Source organism: Trichinella spiralis (assembly GCF_000181795.1).
Source record: "Trichinella spiralis strain ISS 195 chromosome Unknown Scfld4, whole genome shotgun sequence".
Taxonomy (NCBI): Eukaryota; Metazoa; Nematoda; class Enoplea; order Trichinellida; family Trichinellidae; genus Trichinella; species Trichinella spiralis.
The window spans coordinates 6,040,727-6,055,902 of record NW_003526943.1 but is presented as its reverse complement, the minus strand read 5'-3'; the positions used below and the strand labels follow the sequence as shown (position 1 = coordinate 6,055,902).

The 15,176-nt window shown below is 43.1% G+C and overlaps 4 protein-coding genes across 4 annotated transcripts; 3 read left to right on the top strand and 1 right to left on the bottom strand.

The window, feature by feature from the left end:
* The first annotated feature begins 84 nt into the window (after positions 1-84).
* Positions 85-3,554, top strand: Tsp_01470 (coatomer subunit zeta-1). The gene is given in 11 exon segments (XM_003377258.1): positions 85-93; positions 512-562; positions 692-760; positions 1,133-1,214; positions 1,283-1,374; positions 1,429-1,562; positions 1,661-1,755; positions 2,036-2,148; positions 2,220-2,491; positions 2,536-3,049; positions 3,066-3,554. 11 exon segments carry the CDS (start codon positions 85-87, stop codon positions 3,552-3,554), a joined length of 1,920 nt encoding a protein of 639 aa, XP_003377306.1.
* A 947-nt stretch (positions 3,555-4,501) lies between these two features.
* On the top strand, positions 4,502-5,677 carry Tsp_01471 (origin recognition complex subunit 2 family protein). The gene is made up of 3 exons (XM_003377257.1): positions 4,502-4,821; positions 4,951-5,340; positions 5,410-5,677. The coding sequence occupies exons 1-3, from the start codon at positions 4,502-4,504 to the stop codon at positions 5,675-5,677; spliced, it is 978 nt and encodes a 325-aa protein (XP_003377305.1).
* A 408-nt stretch (positions 5,678-6,085) lies between these two features.
* On the bottom strand, positions 6,086-6,574 carry Tsp_01472 (Ufm1-conjugating enzyme 1). The gene has a single exon (XM_003377256.1). The coding sequence runs from the start codon at positions 6,572-6,574 to the stop codon at positions 6,086-6,088; it is 489 nt and encodes a 162-aa protein (XP_003377304.1).
* A 1,401-nt stretch (positions 6,575-7,975) lies between these two features.
* On the top strand, positions 7,976-15,133 carry Tsp_01473 (patched-related protein 9). Its single transcript, XM_003377255.1, has 7 exons — positions 7,976-8,437; positions 10,063-10,491; positions 11,323-11,365; positions 11,719-12,753; positions 12,826-13,005; positions 13,283-14,253; positions 14,393-15,133. Exons 1-7 carry the CDS (start codon positions 7,976-7,978, stop codon positions 15,131-15,133), a joined length of 3,861 nt encoding a protein of 1,286 aa, XP_003377303.1.
* Positions 15,134-15,176: the final 43 nt, after the last annotated feature.

Below are 15,176 nucleotides of genomic sequence, written 5' to 3'. Positions count from 1 at the left end.
ATGTAAAAACAGATGGTGCATAATGAAAATTGAATGAAACAATTAAATTAAACTAAATATTAAAAAAATAAACTTTTTTATTTTATGCTACTAGTATTTCACTTTTGTTACTATTATTTTAATACTGTTGAGTGACCGTAAAAGTTTATCATTATTGTTAGTCAATGTTTTTCACAGAACTATTTATCTAGAAAACTACAGAAATTATCAGTATAATAAAAAAAACAATTCTTTAAATTATAAAGATAGCGAAAATAATGAATTACTTTAAAAAAACATTTTTAACTTTCGTTTACCCTCAATTGCATAAAACTGAAAAATATCTTCTAACAGTAGAGCAAATTTTAGACATTTCCAGATGATTTCATTTTTTACATTTATCTATTAGTTTAAATATCAATTTTACCTATTTCTACAAGAAATGTACTGCTATAAATGAACTTTGAATTGTACTGTAATGAAATCAAACTTGAATTAAGTTTTCTGTAGAAATAAGTTTATTTTTTTGTAGGGTAGCATTCTTTGTTTGTCCTTTGCCGTAGACGGAGGAAAAGCTTGTTACGTATATATATATATAACATTATAAAAGCGAAATTTTAAAAGAAATGCGCAGAGTAGGTTATTGTATCATTTTATTAGAAGCGTTTCATACTTGTAATACTTTTATATTTTGACATTGCTGTTTTTCAAGGACCTTTCACCGAAATGTGTCAAAGGTATGATGATTTTGGACTCTGACGGCAAGCGAATCCTTTCAAAGGTAAAAGATTGATAAACCTTTGTCTTGTATGTTAACATGTAATTTAGTTGCATGTAATTTACGGATATTCATCTTGTAATTTTAAAGTGTTCATGAAACAGTTTGTATTTCTTTGTATGCAAGTTTAATATGTACATAATTAAAAATATACTGTTATTATTATTATTTGTTTTATTATGTTTGAATATTTTTCAATGGAAAATGCAGAATAAGTTTCTTTGCAGAATGTTGAAATGAATACTTTTCGAATTTTAAATATTTTTCAATTAATTGTGTAATTGATTTTTGCAATAAGTTTGTATTGGTTGTGGTTTTTTTATTTATTAAATATATTGGTCCAATATGAATTGTGTCAGTATTGAATGGTTGTAGTATTACGATGATGCATTTAACAATACTAAAGAGCAGAAAGCGTTTGAAAAGAAACTGTACACAAAAACGCATAAAGCCAATGGTTGGTCAATTTTTTTTAATGTTCTAAATTTTTTAATGAATCTAATTGCTACCTTTTTTGTTGTTTAGCTGAAATTGTGATGCTGGACGGTTTTGTATGCGTTTACAAAAGTAGTGTTGATCTTTACTTTGCCGTCATTGGTGGATCTAATGAAAACGAGGTGAATAATGTTGTCTGATTTTGTGTGCACATTTTATTGAACGGTTTTGTTTAGTTAATTTTACAAAGTGTTTTGAATTGTTTTTATGAATCGGTTTGTCAAATTTTGAAAAAAAATGTCGACAAGAAGAATCTTTTCTCCAATTTGGACATGATCATGTTGGCGATGGATGAAATATGCGAATCCGGGTGTGTATCGGTGAAATGATGTTCTTATAAATTTGTTATAGTTTGTAAAATGAAAATTACAACAGTTGTGACATTTAATTATTTGTTTTTGGTTTTAGAATAATTTTAGAAGTTGATTCGAATAATGTAACGTCTAGAATTGCCCAACGCGGTGATGATTTGACGTTCGCCGAGCAAACAGTGGCTCAAGTCGGTTTGCAGGTAGAAAGTGTGGTGTAGTGTGTTGAATGGATAAATTTGAATGCGATATTTCTGTTTCAGGTTATTCAATCGGCAAAAGAGCAGCTGAAATGGTCTTTGTTGAAATAATTTTTCACTGTTGGTTGTAGTTGTTGTTGTGGGAAGGAAATAAAAAGCAAAAACATCGTCGTCGTTGTTGTTGTTGTTATATTTGTTGTTTTCAGATGCGAAATCTGTTGTTATATTTAAAATGATTGCTAATGTGTTTTGATTATTAATTTGGTTTTCAACAGGTTGTTCAGGTGAGATAATTGATCAATCGATGGGAAGAATACCTTCACCAGAGCATCGATTTGTCGGCGATACCGAAGAAGCGTTGAAGTGTAGTTCAGAATTTGAAACGTGCGTTGATTTGAATTGTCGTCGTTGTTGTTGTTGCAAATAATATATTCATTCGATTGTGTTTTTTATTTCAAGGTTTCGAAGAGCGGTTCCAATTTTTATCGTTGGATTTCTGTTTGTCGTCTTGTTCGTCGTCGATTTAGCTTTCGACAGTTGCCTAATTGGAAGCTTCGTGGTGAAATACGGCGCCGCCCGTCGGCTGATCAGTCTGGTCGAAATGACGTTCGTCGTGTTGTACTGTTTGAATTGTTGCATAACCGCGTTCGGCTACAGTCGCCTATGGCTACGCATGCGTCAAGTGACCATGACAGCCGAGCAGTTGAAATTGTGCGGCATCGACGAGGACAGTTTTTTGGGTTCGTGTTTCAGCGACAAATACAAACACCGACAGCAGAGCAGGTCGTCGTCTCAGTTGGACAGTTCGCCGCTGGGCGCGTCGACGTTCGTCGGCAGGTCGCCGTCGTCGTCGTCGGCCGCCGCCGCCGCCTCCGCTGCCGCCGACTCGACGTTCAATGCTAGTTGCGGCTGCGCGTCGGGCATCGTCGTCTGCGACCGTTGCTCGTCTTTTGTCCGGTCGAAAAGGACGAGTCCTCGTCGAGTGGAGGCGTCGATCGACAACTGCGCCCCCACCACCACCACCACCACCACCGCCGCCGCCAGTTCGGCAGTATGGGCCGGTAAGCAACGCCAACAACAGCCGCGCCCGAGACGCGACAACAGACCCACAGTCGACCAGTACAAGCAAATTTTGGCCGAGGCGCAGAACAGTCGTTCGTCGGCCATGTTCCCTTTTCCAGTCGACGATTACCAGGTTCGGTATCGTCCGTCGGAACCGGACTACCAGTTGCAGTCCAATGCCATCGACAAGAAGATCGGGCGATCGGCGGCGACCATCGGCAAGAAGGGTGTTGCTGTCTGCAGAGGGCGCTTGCCGTTGAGTGTCGAACAGCGTCGACGTTCTTGGAACGACCATTCGGCGGCAGTTTGGTCGGCGACGACGACGTCGCCCAAGCAGGACAAGCGTCTGGCGTTGTTGGGCAAGTTCGGCGTGTGCGTTTTCGGTCCGAGCACGAAAAAGGCGGCCGCCGACGAAATCCAACGCCAGCTCCAGGCCGAAGCCGACCAACTGGTGTCGCCGATCAAAGTGGTCAAACAGCCGACGACCACCGACAAGAACAAAACGAACAACGGCGGGGGCGGGGGAGGAGGAGTGGTGGTGCCGAGCGCGCTCGAACGTTGTTGGGACGTCGTTGGACGCAGACTGCCGCTCGAGCGTTTCCGCTTCAACGACGACCGTCTGCTGTTGAGCGCGGAAAATTTCAAACTGTGGATGCTGGTGACGATCATCCGCCCACTGGTCGACGAGATCGAGTCGACCAACGAGCGACTGGCCAGCGTGTCGCCGAATGATGTCGCCCTGGCGCTGGGCGACAGTCCGCCGACCGTCTTGCAGACGGTAGTCGCGTCCAGGGTCGGCGACCGGTTCGGCTCGTTGGCCGTTCTGTTGAACTATTTGGAAGCGACCAGCGGCAAAACGATGGCCAATCAGAAGTACGTGATTGTCCGTTTGAAACAGCTCGCCGCCGACGTGGCCATCGGCGAGTACAAGTGGAACGGCGGTTCGTCGTTCGAAGGAAAACCGTGGGATTCGGCCACGTTGCCGACCGACACGGAAATTTTGTGCAGCTTGTTGTGCACATTTTTGGACTCGTTGATGCCGATCAACCCGCTCTCTTTGGAAGCGAAGACGTTCACCGACGCCCACATGGTGCGCGGCGACCGGAAACGAGCCCGAGCCGGCACCGATCCCCTGCACATCCACCAGACCCGCCTCAGTCCGCCCCATTATAAGCTCGTCGACCACGGCCAAATCTACGACGTCGGCGCCGGCAAGTACAACTTCTTCTTCACGCTCGTCTTGTTCTTTCAGACTTTGAAATTGAAACGCAACTCACTGCTCGGACCGATCTCACTGGGGCCGGGTGGTTTGAACCTTGCCTGGACACTGGTCGACCTGGACAGCAGCATGGACGCAGATTAATTGCTGATTTTTACTTAAAGAAATGGAAAAAAACAACTATTCACTACTCCACTCCAACTTCTTTTTTGTTTTGTCACCAGTTATTGTTTATTTTCTTTGCTCTTCTGCGGCAGTATCCAGTCACGTTATTTGAATAATAAAAGCAATCATATCGTTTGATCATAACGAACATATTTTGTTTGTTTGTTTGTTTGTTTGTTTGTTTTCGATGAATGATACTTTTTGAATTCAATTTTTGTTCTTTCACTTGTTTTCCATTTCGGCTCTTTATTATTTCATCAGTTGTTTTTGAATTGTTCAATTTCAAGATTCCCCAATGGACAACATTTCAAGTGGTGATGATGATGATGGTGAAGAAGAAGAAGAAGAAGAAATTGTTGTTGAAGAAGAAGAAGAAAAGATGAAAATTGCGTCGAGAAATTTCATTTGCAGAAAACGAGGCACGTCGAACAACATGATGAACAAAAGTGAACGTCAACAACAACAACAACAATCATCATCAGATAATGAACAAGAAGCATTTTTTCATGAGCGTTTTCATGGTTCAGCCATGAAATTGTTGAATACGGACGATCGATCTGGTCAAACAATTCCACGCAAAGTGATCGAAAATGCCTCGAAACAATTGCAAAGCTCGTTCGACACTTGGCTGTGGTATTTGTGCCATTTCAATTTGATCCTCTACGGCTATGGATCGAAGATCGCTCTGATGGAACAATTTTGCGAAGAGAAATTGAAAAATTATTACAATTATTTCGTTTTCAGATGCTACTTGCCGGACTTTTCACTCCGCCATTCGCTGCTGACCGTATTCAACAGTCTGCATTTGGACAGTCGGGGCGCCACTGCCACGCCCGCAGCCGCCGGCATCGTTCAACTGGCCAGAGCTGTGGCGGAAGGTGTGGAAAAGCTGCGTCCTCAGATTGACGTCGTTCTCGTTTTCCACTGCATCGATCGAAATTTGCCACTCCAATCCGAGACCAATCAACAAGCGCTGGCGACGATTTTCACTTGCAAACGCTTCCATCTGATCGCCACGACCGATCACCGCCGGGCGTCGGCTCTGTTCGACCGGTCGACCGTCAACGCGTGCAATTTGCTCTGGATCCGAGCGACCACTTTCGAAAATTACACCCGTGAAATTTTGGCCGGCGAGTCGAAAATTTTCGGTACAAACTCATCATTAGTAAAAATTTTTTATTTATAATCTTTCTTTACAATTAGGTTTCAAAAAGAAAAAATCCAAAACCAATCACACAATCTCCTCGTTGGAAAGCGTCTGGGCATCGTTGACGTCGAAAAGCTGCGACTCGTTGTTGTTGTTGGTCAAAATGGTGCTGGCGAACAAAAACGGCGCCGGCGTGCAATTCTGGGACTGGTATCGGCTTTGTCGGAGGGAATTTTTCGTCTCCAGCGAACAAGCACTGCGCCAGCATGTGGTCGAATTCAAGGATCATCGAATTATCACTTTGAAAACCAACGCCGAAGGTGACGAGATGGTACAGCTCGAAGTGGAACAACAGTTGATTGAGAAGTTTTTCAAAGACAAAGAAATTGATCTCCACTTACCTGAAGATGACAATTTCAACTGACGCAACACGCCAGTCAGTCACTGTTTCTACTTTTATTCATTCCTCACTGATGATATATTATTTTCACCAGCTTTTCAACAACCCCCCACTCGAATGGAGCGAACAAGAAATGAAATTTTTTATTTCCATTCTTTTCTTGCCCCCCCCCCCCCCATATATATTCTTGCATATGTACAATGATTAAAAAAACACAAACTTAACCGGTCTCTTAAATTTATTCCTACTTTTCCTTGGTCATCATCATTTTCACTGCTCACATGTCGCGCATATTTGAACATCAGAGCAACGAGTGAAATTTGAATGGCAGTTCAAGAAGACGGTTTTATGCAATCTTTTTGCGCAAGTTCCGGAACTTCCACGGCCAGCCATGGAGCTAGTCCAAGTGCGAACGCGTGCGCAATGCCAAATTTGGGCACATTGCGAGACCACAACGGCTTGAAATGATCGGACAGACAAATTTTGCCACCGCGAAACATTTTCGGCGTCAAACCGTCCAATTCTGGCAGTGCAATTTCCGGAGCAGTGACCGGATACGTTACCGGAATGTCGAATTCAACGTCGAATTCATACTTCGCACACTCGAAATAGAACCAACACTTACCGAACCACCTGGTCCCGTTGCTGTCGCTTTCCAATCTGAACCAGTCCGTGTCGTTTTCTTTGTTCATTTCAATGTACTTGATCAACGTGCTGTATTCTTCTTTCAAACGCTGAGTCCAGAGAGCTTGATCGCGTGGGCCGGCTTTGGTTTTCAACACAGGTATCAATGATAGGGACTTTTTCAATTCTGAATCCATTGGGAGGGGAATGAAATTCCAAAAATTCAACCTCGAATTCGCAAACGCACGCGGCAATCCAACTTGTCAACGCTTCGAACTAGTAGTACGCACGTCCAACAACAACAACAACAACACGTAAACAAATTGACGCTGCATTCAATTACAGACAGAATAATGATTTGCACGTTTTCAAAGTATACTGTATAAAACGTCAATTTCACGCCCACACTGTTGCGTGAACTGATATAATAAGATCAATGACCACTAGCGTAAACTTTAAATAATTTTTGACACGATCAATGCATAAACATATATACATATATCGTGACGTTCCTGTGTTTTCTCGAGGATAAATTTCTTTTTATTAATATTAATATTTATTTCAGTAGCTAAAAATATCCGTCTGTGAAGAAGGGTTGCACTATTTAATGATTCATTGGTAAAAAGTCTTCAAAATTTTTAAAGTCGGCTTTTATAATCAACGTTTAAACTTAAATTTGCAAATATTTTCATTAATTATTCATTACTCAGGATGGTCTAATTGGGGAGCAGAAATTTCACCGCCATTTCTTACTGGTCGTCGAACGCGCCATCTTATTGGACCTTCATACCGCAGTCTCTTATTGGTTTCCCATGCCGATTGCGCATTGATTCTAGCTGTTCAATTGTAATTAGTTACAATATTTTTTTCATTTCATTGGTTCAAATATTTCCATTTACGATTGCATAACTTTAATACTAGTGGTTTAACATTAGCAGTGAAAATTTTCATTTTTCCAAAATCATATTATGTTTTCATCAAAATTTATAAAGTCTTATCATTTATTAAAATTTTTTACATATATTATTTCTGGAAAGGTTTATACTTTTCGGTGATCAACATTTTCAAAAACAATATTTAGCATTATCCTGTATATCATTGTACCACAATGAAATTATACGAAATGTGTCTATAATAACTCAGAAAAAACAACGCAAAAAATGACAAGTTAAATAGTAATTTTTATTTTCCACCACCCAATAACAGCAACAACAACAGTCAAACTAAAATAATCGCTAATAACAAGGAACACACACAAGAATACTTTTGAACATTGAACAACAATTTGCATGCCCTGTTTTCATATACAAAGAACATACTATCGCCACGATTTGGTACAATATGCAGTTCAGATATATCAGCCATCAAGAGAATAAGCAACACGCCAGAAAAATTTTCTTCAATTGAAAACTGTCTTGATTTTCCGGTGTTGCTGCTAATAATTCTGGTTCTGGTGTAAGCATCTACTTGGTATTTGGACGGTGTGCACCCGAAATGCTTTGAAGAGAGCTGACTTCAGGCTGTCGTAGTTGTCCGTATCCTGGATTTGCATGGCCTTCATCACGCCCCGCACCTCTGCGTCAGCATGGTACTGGACTATGGCCGCTCGTCGCTCAGGCGTTATACCGGCGGCTCTGAAGTACAGCTCCACATGCTCGAACCATGTCTCCACGTTCGACGACTTAGCTAATACCTCAGGCGGTGTACCCATTCCGGACCATCGATTATTGCTGTGCTCGCCAATTGAAACGCTGGTCTGCATTACAAATGATTACGAATCATCACAAACAGTTAAATGGTTCTTTTTCACAAACAGAGCAAAAATACCATTTGCAATTGAGATTGCAGAACCACAGTTAAATGAGCAACCGAATGATCTCGCAGTGCGTGTTCAGTACAGCTCCACATGCTCGAGCCATGTCTCCACTTTCGACGACTTGGTTAATACCTCGGGCGGTCAACCCGTTCCGGACCTCCTTTCTCGTGTCCCCTACCGTGCGTTGCTGTACAAAAATATCCATGAGACACTCGGGTGCGATTCCTCGGTCGCCGTCACAAAGGTAAAATATCTTTTACCCGCCTATCAGTTCAACGGCGTCTTTCACTTCTTCAATGTTGCAAACTGGCCAGCAGCCATTAGGTCAACAGATGACCAATCGGCCTCTTCATTATAAAGGAGCTGGTCCAGTCCACCCGATAATAACTGGTAGATGTGATGGCTGTGAGATGAAGAATCGCTCTCTGTTGTATCTCTCACCAAAAAGTACAGTGAACCACGCACCAATCCGAACCTCAGATTTTCTTTGGACAGCAGTTGTACTGTTTTACACCAACTGGTGTGCATGGATCCAACGTCGCGAGTTGCTTGCGTGCGTGGTCAATGCACACATTTCGCTTGTCATATCATCGATATATCGGTCCATAATGCTGCTTTATCGGACGCCCCGATCTCCGACTCTAGGAGAGAGGCCATAGTGCTGTGAAAATTATTCTGCGCAATGGCCGCAGAACATACGGAAGAATCCCACCGTCTGACGGATAGAATGGAGCTTACAGCCCACAAATCACCTGCTTTGCTGGACATTTCTTCAACATTGGCGTCGTAAGTGCCGGCTTCAAGCGTCAGCTGAATGTTGAAAAGTAGGTACTGTAGAAAAACTTCTTGATTGATAGCACTACCATAACTTCCGCGCGTCTATCGGAGACTCTGATACGCTTTCGATGACGATGAAGCGGTGAACATGCATGAGCGGTCCTTTCTTGATTCGTCGAAATGTTCAAGTAGTCGTTTCTTCATCGGTATTATGAGGCGTTGCCGACAGGTTCGAGTAAGACATCAACTTCGAGAGCAACTCAAGCCGGCAAGAACGAGATGACGTAGCAGTCGAATTTTGTCAGAGAGAACGTGAAATTTGGCGCAATTGCGCTAACCAAATCCCGCGACTGTAACTAGATGGTCGGCAGTTTGGCCGTGACACGCGCGCTAAACGCAGCTACAACTTTGTGTTCAGCACAGACTCCGGCCACCAACTACACAAACCATATTTTAACTGATTTCTGTTCCACGTAAGTTACAGTATAGTACAGTTTATAATCAGATTTACAGGTGCACAAATATAATTTGGCAAAAAGGATAGTCTTTCTCAAAAAATATGGTTCTTTACAACAGGGGTAAAATTTATTTTTAGTATTGTGGCTCTACATAATGACTCCTGACATTGATATTTTTTGCAAACTTTGATTTTTTATCTTTTTGATATCCACATCTATTTTAAAACTTTTTAATATAGAATGATTCTTAATTATTAAAATTTATAAGATTATTGTTAAAACATTAAAAAATCTTGCAGCTTAAAATAAAAATTATCCACAAGTTTATAGATTGATAAAAGAACTTTAATATCATTAAATTACTGTAGAATTGTAATTTAATATTTATACCGTCAGTTGTGGAAGTATGTTTTTTGAAACTTTCAGTTATACGTTAAGGTTTGATTTTAACGCTGATACATGAATAGCAAAAATAAATATATGTTTGTCTTATTAGGAGCACATGCAATAAGCGGTGCATAGGTTTCTTGGTGATGTTAATGTCTAGAACTGAATTAATATTTGAAAATTAAAGAAATCTATTTCTCTGATTACATTTTGTGTAAAAAAATGATATTTCATTCAAGAAATTTAGAATTGCTCAATGTCGGACAGTGTATCTACAACTGAATTTGTTACAAATTTTCCCTTGCGAAAGTTGTTTTGTTGTCATTTGAAATTTGCCACTTTCCAACCGACTGAAAATTCTTGGACTTTACTCGTCGACGGTAAGTCACATAGAATTTATTACATCTGGATGCAAGGCACTTTGCGGATGAGATGTGATGAAAAAAATGTTGAGAAAAAAACAGTAATATTCTCTGACAGTACTGGAAATGTTGATGTGATTATACCGTCGTCAATGAAGCAAAATGTCAGCGATGTGTCAGCTGACAATTATTGTTCTTTAATATGCGAATTGGTTGACAAAAGCGACGACGGAATTGTAACTGTGAAAGCGAAAAAATTGACACCTTTGCAATTCGAACGAAAAAGCATTTTAGAAATTGCATGGGCAACTGAAGTATATCATTATTATTTATTTTTAACAAATAAATTATAATTTGCTCAAATTTGATTTGGATTTAAAGGAAAAATAAATATAGATTTGTTTATTTATTTGCTGTTGATTCTTCGAGAAGAAAAATAATGAGATTTTAGGACAAAATTGTTTCAATAAAATATGCAAATAGAGGTCAGACAAGCATTCTCATTTGGAAAACATTGCATTTAGAGGTATTTGAAAATTTTCTACTATTGATTTTTTGCTATTGTCGATGTAGTAAATTTAATTTTGAGCAAAAATATTTTTTTATTGTGTATAAATCAAAAATTCATGAATCGTGAAGGTAAAATTTATGTTGTCGATTTAGTAGTCGATGGGAAACTGCAACATCAGGTAAAGGTTTGCACTGATTTTCATGTTTCAAAGTGAATAATAGGAAAATATTAAACATTTGATGACATTTGATTTAGAAAAAAAGAAAAGAAAAGAAAAAGCATAATTGGAAAATAGTGAGCATCTTTTTATTAAATTTCAACTCACTTGATCGCAATCAGGTTTTTCAATTGTGTTGTACAGTGTACAGCGCTTGCAGTTCATTCTTCTAAGACAGTGTTGCATTTTCCTATACACATACACATACATATGTATATGCATATGTAGGACGGAACAGCTTTGAAAAGTAATTGTGTTCAACGCTGCTTAGTGTGCGATTTGGTTGTCATTATTTGGTTCAATTTGCTTTTGTGCATCATGATTTTAATGCTGATGAATGAGAATGCTTTTCATTGATTTGCTTGTAATAGATGATTATTTGGCAATTGGACCCAGTTGTCGGGTGGAAATTTTTAGCTTGTAGGTTACATTGTTGGTTGCAAAGTGACCTTGGTTGAACGTGAGTTTTCTGCTCCGACGAGGAGGCGTAACCTGAAGCAATTGCAAGCGAACACCAAGTGGAGTGTGTTGTGTCACTCGTCCGTCCTTGGCCGTTTAATGTATCGGTTTTTGTTTTCCACCGGCCGCTTTTCGTCTTCATCATCGTCATCATAGTCGTCGTCGTCGCCGCCGGCATGATGGTAACTTGGGACTGTTGTTTGGCGAAAATTTCCATTTTCTCCATTCAAATTATTCAGTATTGGACCAGAGGCTGTTGGACACGGAGCCGCCCTGTTGGGTGGGATTTGCTGGTGTGAAAATTTGTAATTTACATTTTTTTATCCTTTACGATGCTGTTGTCAAAATTTCAAGTGGTCGCAAAATTATTTTTCCACCACCTCGGACTTCTGATAGCCAAATATCCGTTGCCATTTGTGATCGGGCCGGTTCTGATCACCGTCGCTGGCATGGCCGGCATCTATTTGAACGTCGATCTCGGCGACATCGACTACGACACAAGTATGAGTGATTTTTTCCCGGACAATTCCCAATCGTGGGAAAATATGCACCAGTTGCAGAGCGTTTTTCCCACGAACGACGACGAATTGTCTACGGCCGAGGCGTCGTCATTTTTCGGCATTTCGTTCATATTTTTGAGAAGGAACTTGGCCTACGCCACGCTGACCAGCAGCAGACCGAACGGCAGCGTGGTCAGCGAGCACGGCCTGCGTTGCGTGTCGGATTTGATCCGTCGCTTGAAAGAGATCCAAGTGGAACACCGGGGTGTGGTTTACAAGTGGGAAGATTTGTGTTACAAAAGAGCGGGCGGCGGTTGCGTCGAACATCCGCTGGTGCAGACGTTGTCTTTGCTCGGCAACGCCGGCAAAATTCGACCACTCATGGAGCCGTTGCTCGGCTATCCCACGGTCACGTTGGACAACGTCCAGATGGACAACACGCCGGTGCTCGGCCGTGTGACCAATGGCGACGCTAACGGGAAGGCGGTGGTCAGGGCGGCCGCGTTCCGCGTGCCGATGCTGCTGCGCGAGCCGGTCGACGATTTCCAAGACGAGCTCAACAATCTGTGGCGTGAGCAATTTCTGAAAACCGTCCGCAAAATCCGCTACCCTGGCTACAATGTCCACTGTTTGACTTGGCATTCGGTGATCGAAGAAATAGAACGCAACGGTCAAATGTTGAGCTCATATTTTCCCTACTTGATCACAATTTTGGCCGTGTTGACGATCGGCGGCTGTTGTGACGGTGATCCGATAACCAGCAAACCGTGGCTTGGGGTGTTCGGCTTGATCAGCGCCACGTTCGCCATCCTGACGGCTGTGGGAATTTTGTTCCACTGTCGGTACAATTACATCTCGATGGTGATGATGATGCCGTTTTTGGTCTTATGTGAGCGAAATTGAAAAGGATTAATTCAAAATTGAGAATATTAATTTTTTTTCTTCTTCTTCTTCTTTCCAGCCGTCAGTGTGGACAATGTATTTCTAATGCTCAGCGCTTGGAGAGAGACGAGACAATTTGCAACAATTGATGAGCGAGTTGCGGAAACTGTCGCCAACAGTGCTGTATCCATACTGATCACCGCCCTAACTGATGGTTTGTCTTTCGGCATTGGTAATTTGACTCCATTTCCAGCTGTTCGTAAGTTTGACGATGATGATCAGAATAGATTTTATTAATGGTGTTTTTGAAAATTTAGAAATATTCTGCACCTATTGTGCAGTGGCATTGTTGTGCACATTTTTGTATCAGGTGACATTTTTCACCGCGTTGTTGGTTTACGATGGTCGTCGAGAATTGTCGAACCGTCATTGCGTGACTTTCAAAAGAAAGGGGACGAAAAATTTCGGTAAATATGATCGACCGATAGGAAAAGTGGAATTTGACCAAACGAAAAATGAGAATAATATTTGTTGAGAAATTTCCAACAGTGAAGATCGACAACTGCAGATCCGGTGGCCAGTTTTGCAAAAATTCAACGAAACGCTCAGTTCGACCATGGCTTCGGTGCTTTGCAATTCGGCGTCGAAATATTTCGTCTCGATCATCTACCTGCTCTACGTGGGCGTGGTCGGCTACGGTATGGTCGGCTTGGAAGTGGGCACGGCCGTGGACGATCTGTTGCCGGGAAAATCGTACGTCGCGGCCACGTTCAAAGCCAACGATCGTTATTTTTCAGCTTACGGTGATTTCGCGGTCGCGTTCGTCGACCAGCCGTTCAACTTGGCCGACAGCGAACTGGTGGAACGTCATCTGAATTTGTACCGGTCACTGACGTCCACGGTCCACTCGTCCGAGGGTCAATTTTGGCTCCAGCAGTTTTTCGATTACATGAAGAAAAAGAAGCGCGACAATGTCAACTCGCCGAACAGAGCCGACAACGACGACCAACGTCTGCAATTGTCGTTGCTGTTGGGTGAGTTTTTCCAGTTGGCCGAGAATCGGCATCTCGCATCCGACGTCCAGTTCAACGACAAAGTCGCCCTGGTCGTCGAACGGAGCAAAATGACCGTCCGGCTGAGGCACGTCGGACGGTCGAATTATTCGCGCATTGCTTCACTGCTTCGTCGCCGGTTCCAAGAGTCCGCACTGTCGGGCTTCGTTTTCCACCCGACGTTTTTGCTGATCGACCAGGACGAGTCGGTCTGGCGGACCCTGTTCCAAGACGTCGCCGTCGCGGTGCTGATCATGACCGCGACGGTGGCGTTGTTCGTCTCCAGCCTCAGTGGCGTGGTGGCGGTCGGCTTGGCGGTCTGCTCGATCAGCGCCGGCGTCGTGGCGCTGCTCTCGTTGTGGCAAGTGCGCGTCGACATCATCTCCATGATCACGATCACCATGAGCGTCGGTCTTTCGGTCGACTACGTCGCCCACGTCGCCTACCACTACGTGGTGAGCATCTGGACCGTTCCACTGATTCTCTCATCTCTTTTCATTCACGTTTTTTCTTTCCCATTAGGCAATTGACCAACCGACCTCTGTCGACAAGCTGACAGTCGCTTTTCGTCACGTCGTGGTGCCGACTTTGCAGAGCGGATTTTTGGCCACGGCCGGGGTGTCGGTGTTGATTTTGGTCGACTCGCGCATGGTGGAGACGTTCGTCAAGACGGTGCTTCTGGCCGTCACCGTCGGCATGTTCCACGGATTGGTGTTTCTGCCGACCCTGTTGCCCCTGCTGTGCCCGGCCGCCGGTGACCACCAACGACGGCTTGAAACTCAGCGATATCCTCCGGCGTTCGAGGGGCCGAAATTGCCGACCCCGGTGCCAGTGCCGGCGCTGACCGTTGCCAACAACAATTTGCTGTTGGTTTTGAAAGAGCAGTCGCTCAGCAGCACGTCGGACGTCGATTCCAACTATTCGTCGGCTTCTAGCCGTTCCCAGCGGCCGTTTCCGCTAGTCGCTCCTCCGGCTGAGCGACGCCACTCCGCCCACTCGGGGATAAGTTCGCAAGCGTTGTTGCACAACTGTCGCCCGCCCGAGAATCATTTCCCTAACCCCAAGCACTCAGAGCAGAACTCGTCCGCAGGTTCGACACTGGTGCCGGTCACTGATCCGGCGCAGTTGTTGAACAATTTCCACACTTCCGCAGTGGCCGTGGACAAACCGACTCCTCGTCAACCCGACAACCCGAAACCCACCTCCACTCCCACTGCTGCCGTTGACGATCAACGACGAGAACAACTGGCACGTATGGTTTTGCAAGGCGATACGAAATTCCATCGCATTTTGCAAAAAGAATTAATCAACCGAAGACCACCACCGCACTTGTGAATTCAACAAGCTTGAATAATTACATTATTATTATTATCGTTGT

Coding starts and splice junctions, on each gene's coding strand:
- Tsp_01470 (XM_003377258.1), top strand. Junction 1,375..1,428: donor GTGGATCTAATGAAAACGAG/GTGAATAATGTT, acceptor GGTTTTGTTTAG/TTAATTTTACAAAGTGTTTT. Junction 2,492..2,535: donor GTGCGGCATCGACGAGGACA/GTTTTTTGGGTT, acceptor AAACACCGACAG/CAGAGCAGGTCGTCGTCTCA.
- Tsp_01471 (XM_003377257.1), top strand. CDS start 4,502: ATGGACAACATTTCAAGTGGTGATGATGATGATGGTGAAGAAGAAGAA. Junction 4,822..4,950: donor TCGAAACAATTGCAAAGCTC/GTTCGACACTTG, acceptor TTTCGTTTTCAG/ATGCTACTTGCCGGACTTTT. Junction 5,341..5,409: donor CGTGAAATTTTGGCCGGCGA/GTCGAAAATTTT, acceptor CTTTACAATTAG/GTTTCAAAAAGAAAAAATCC.
- Tsp_01472 (XM_003377256.1), bottom strand. CDS start 6,574: ATGGATTCAGAATTGAAAAAGTCCCTATCATTGATACCTGTGTTGAAA.
- Tsp_01473 (XM_003377255.1), top strand. CDS start 7,976: ATGGCCGCTCGTCGCTCAGGCGTTATACCGGCGGCTCTGAAGTACAGC. Junction 10,492..11,322: donor AAATTGCATGGGCAACTGAA/GTATATCATTAT, acceptor GGAAATTTTTAG/CTTGTAGGTTACATTGTTGG. Junction 14,254..14,392: donor ACGTCGCCTACCACTACGTG/GTGAGCATCTGG, acceptor CCGACTTTGCAG/AGCGGATTTTTGGCCACGGC.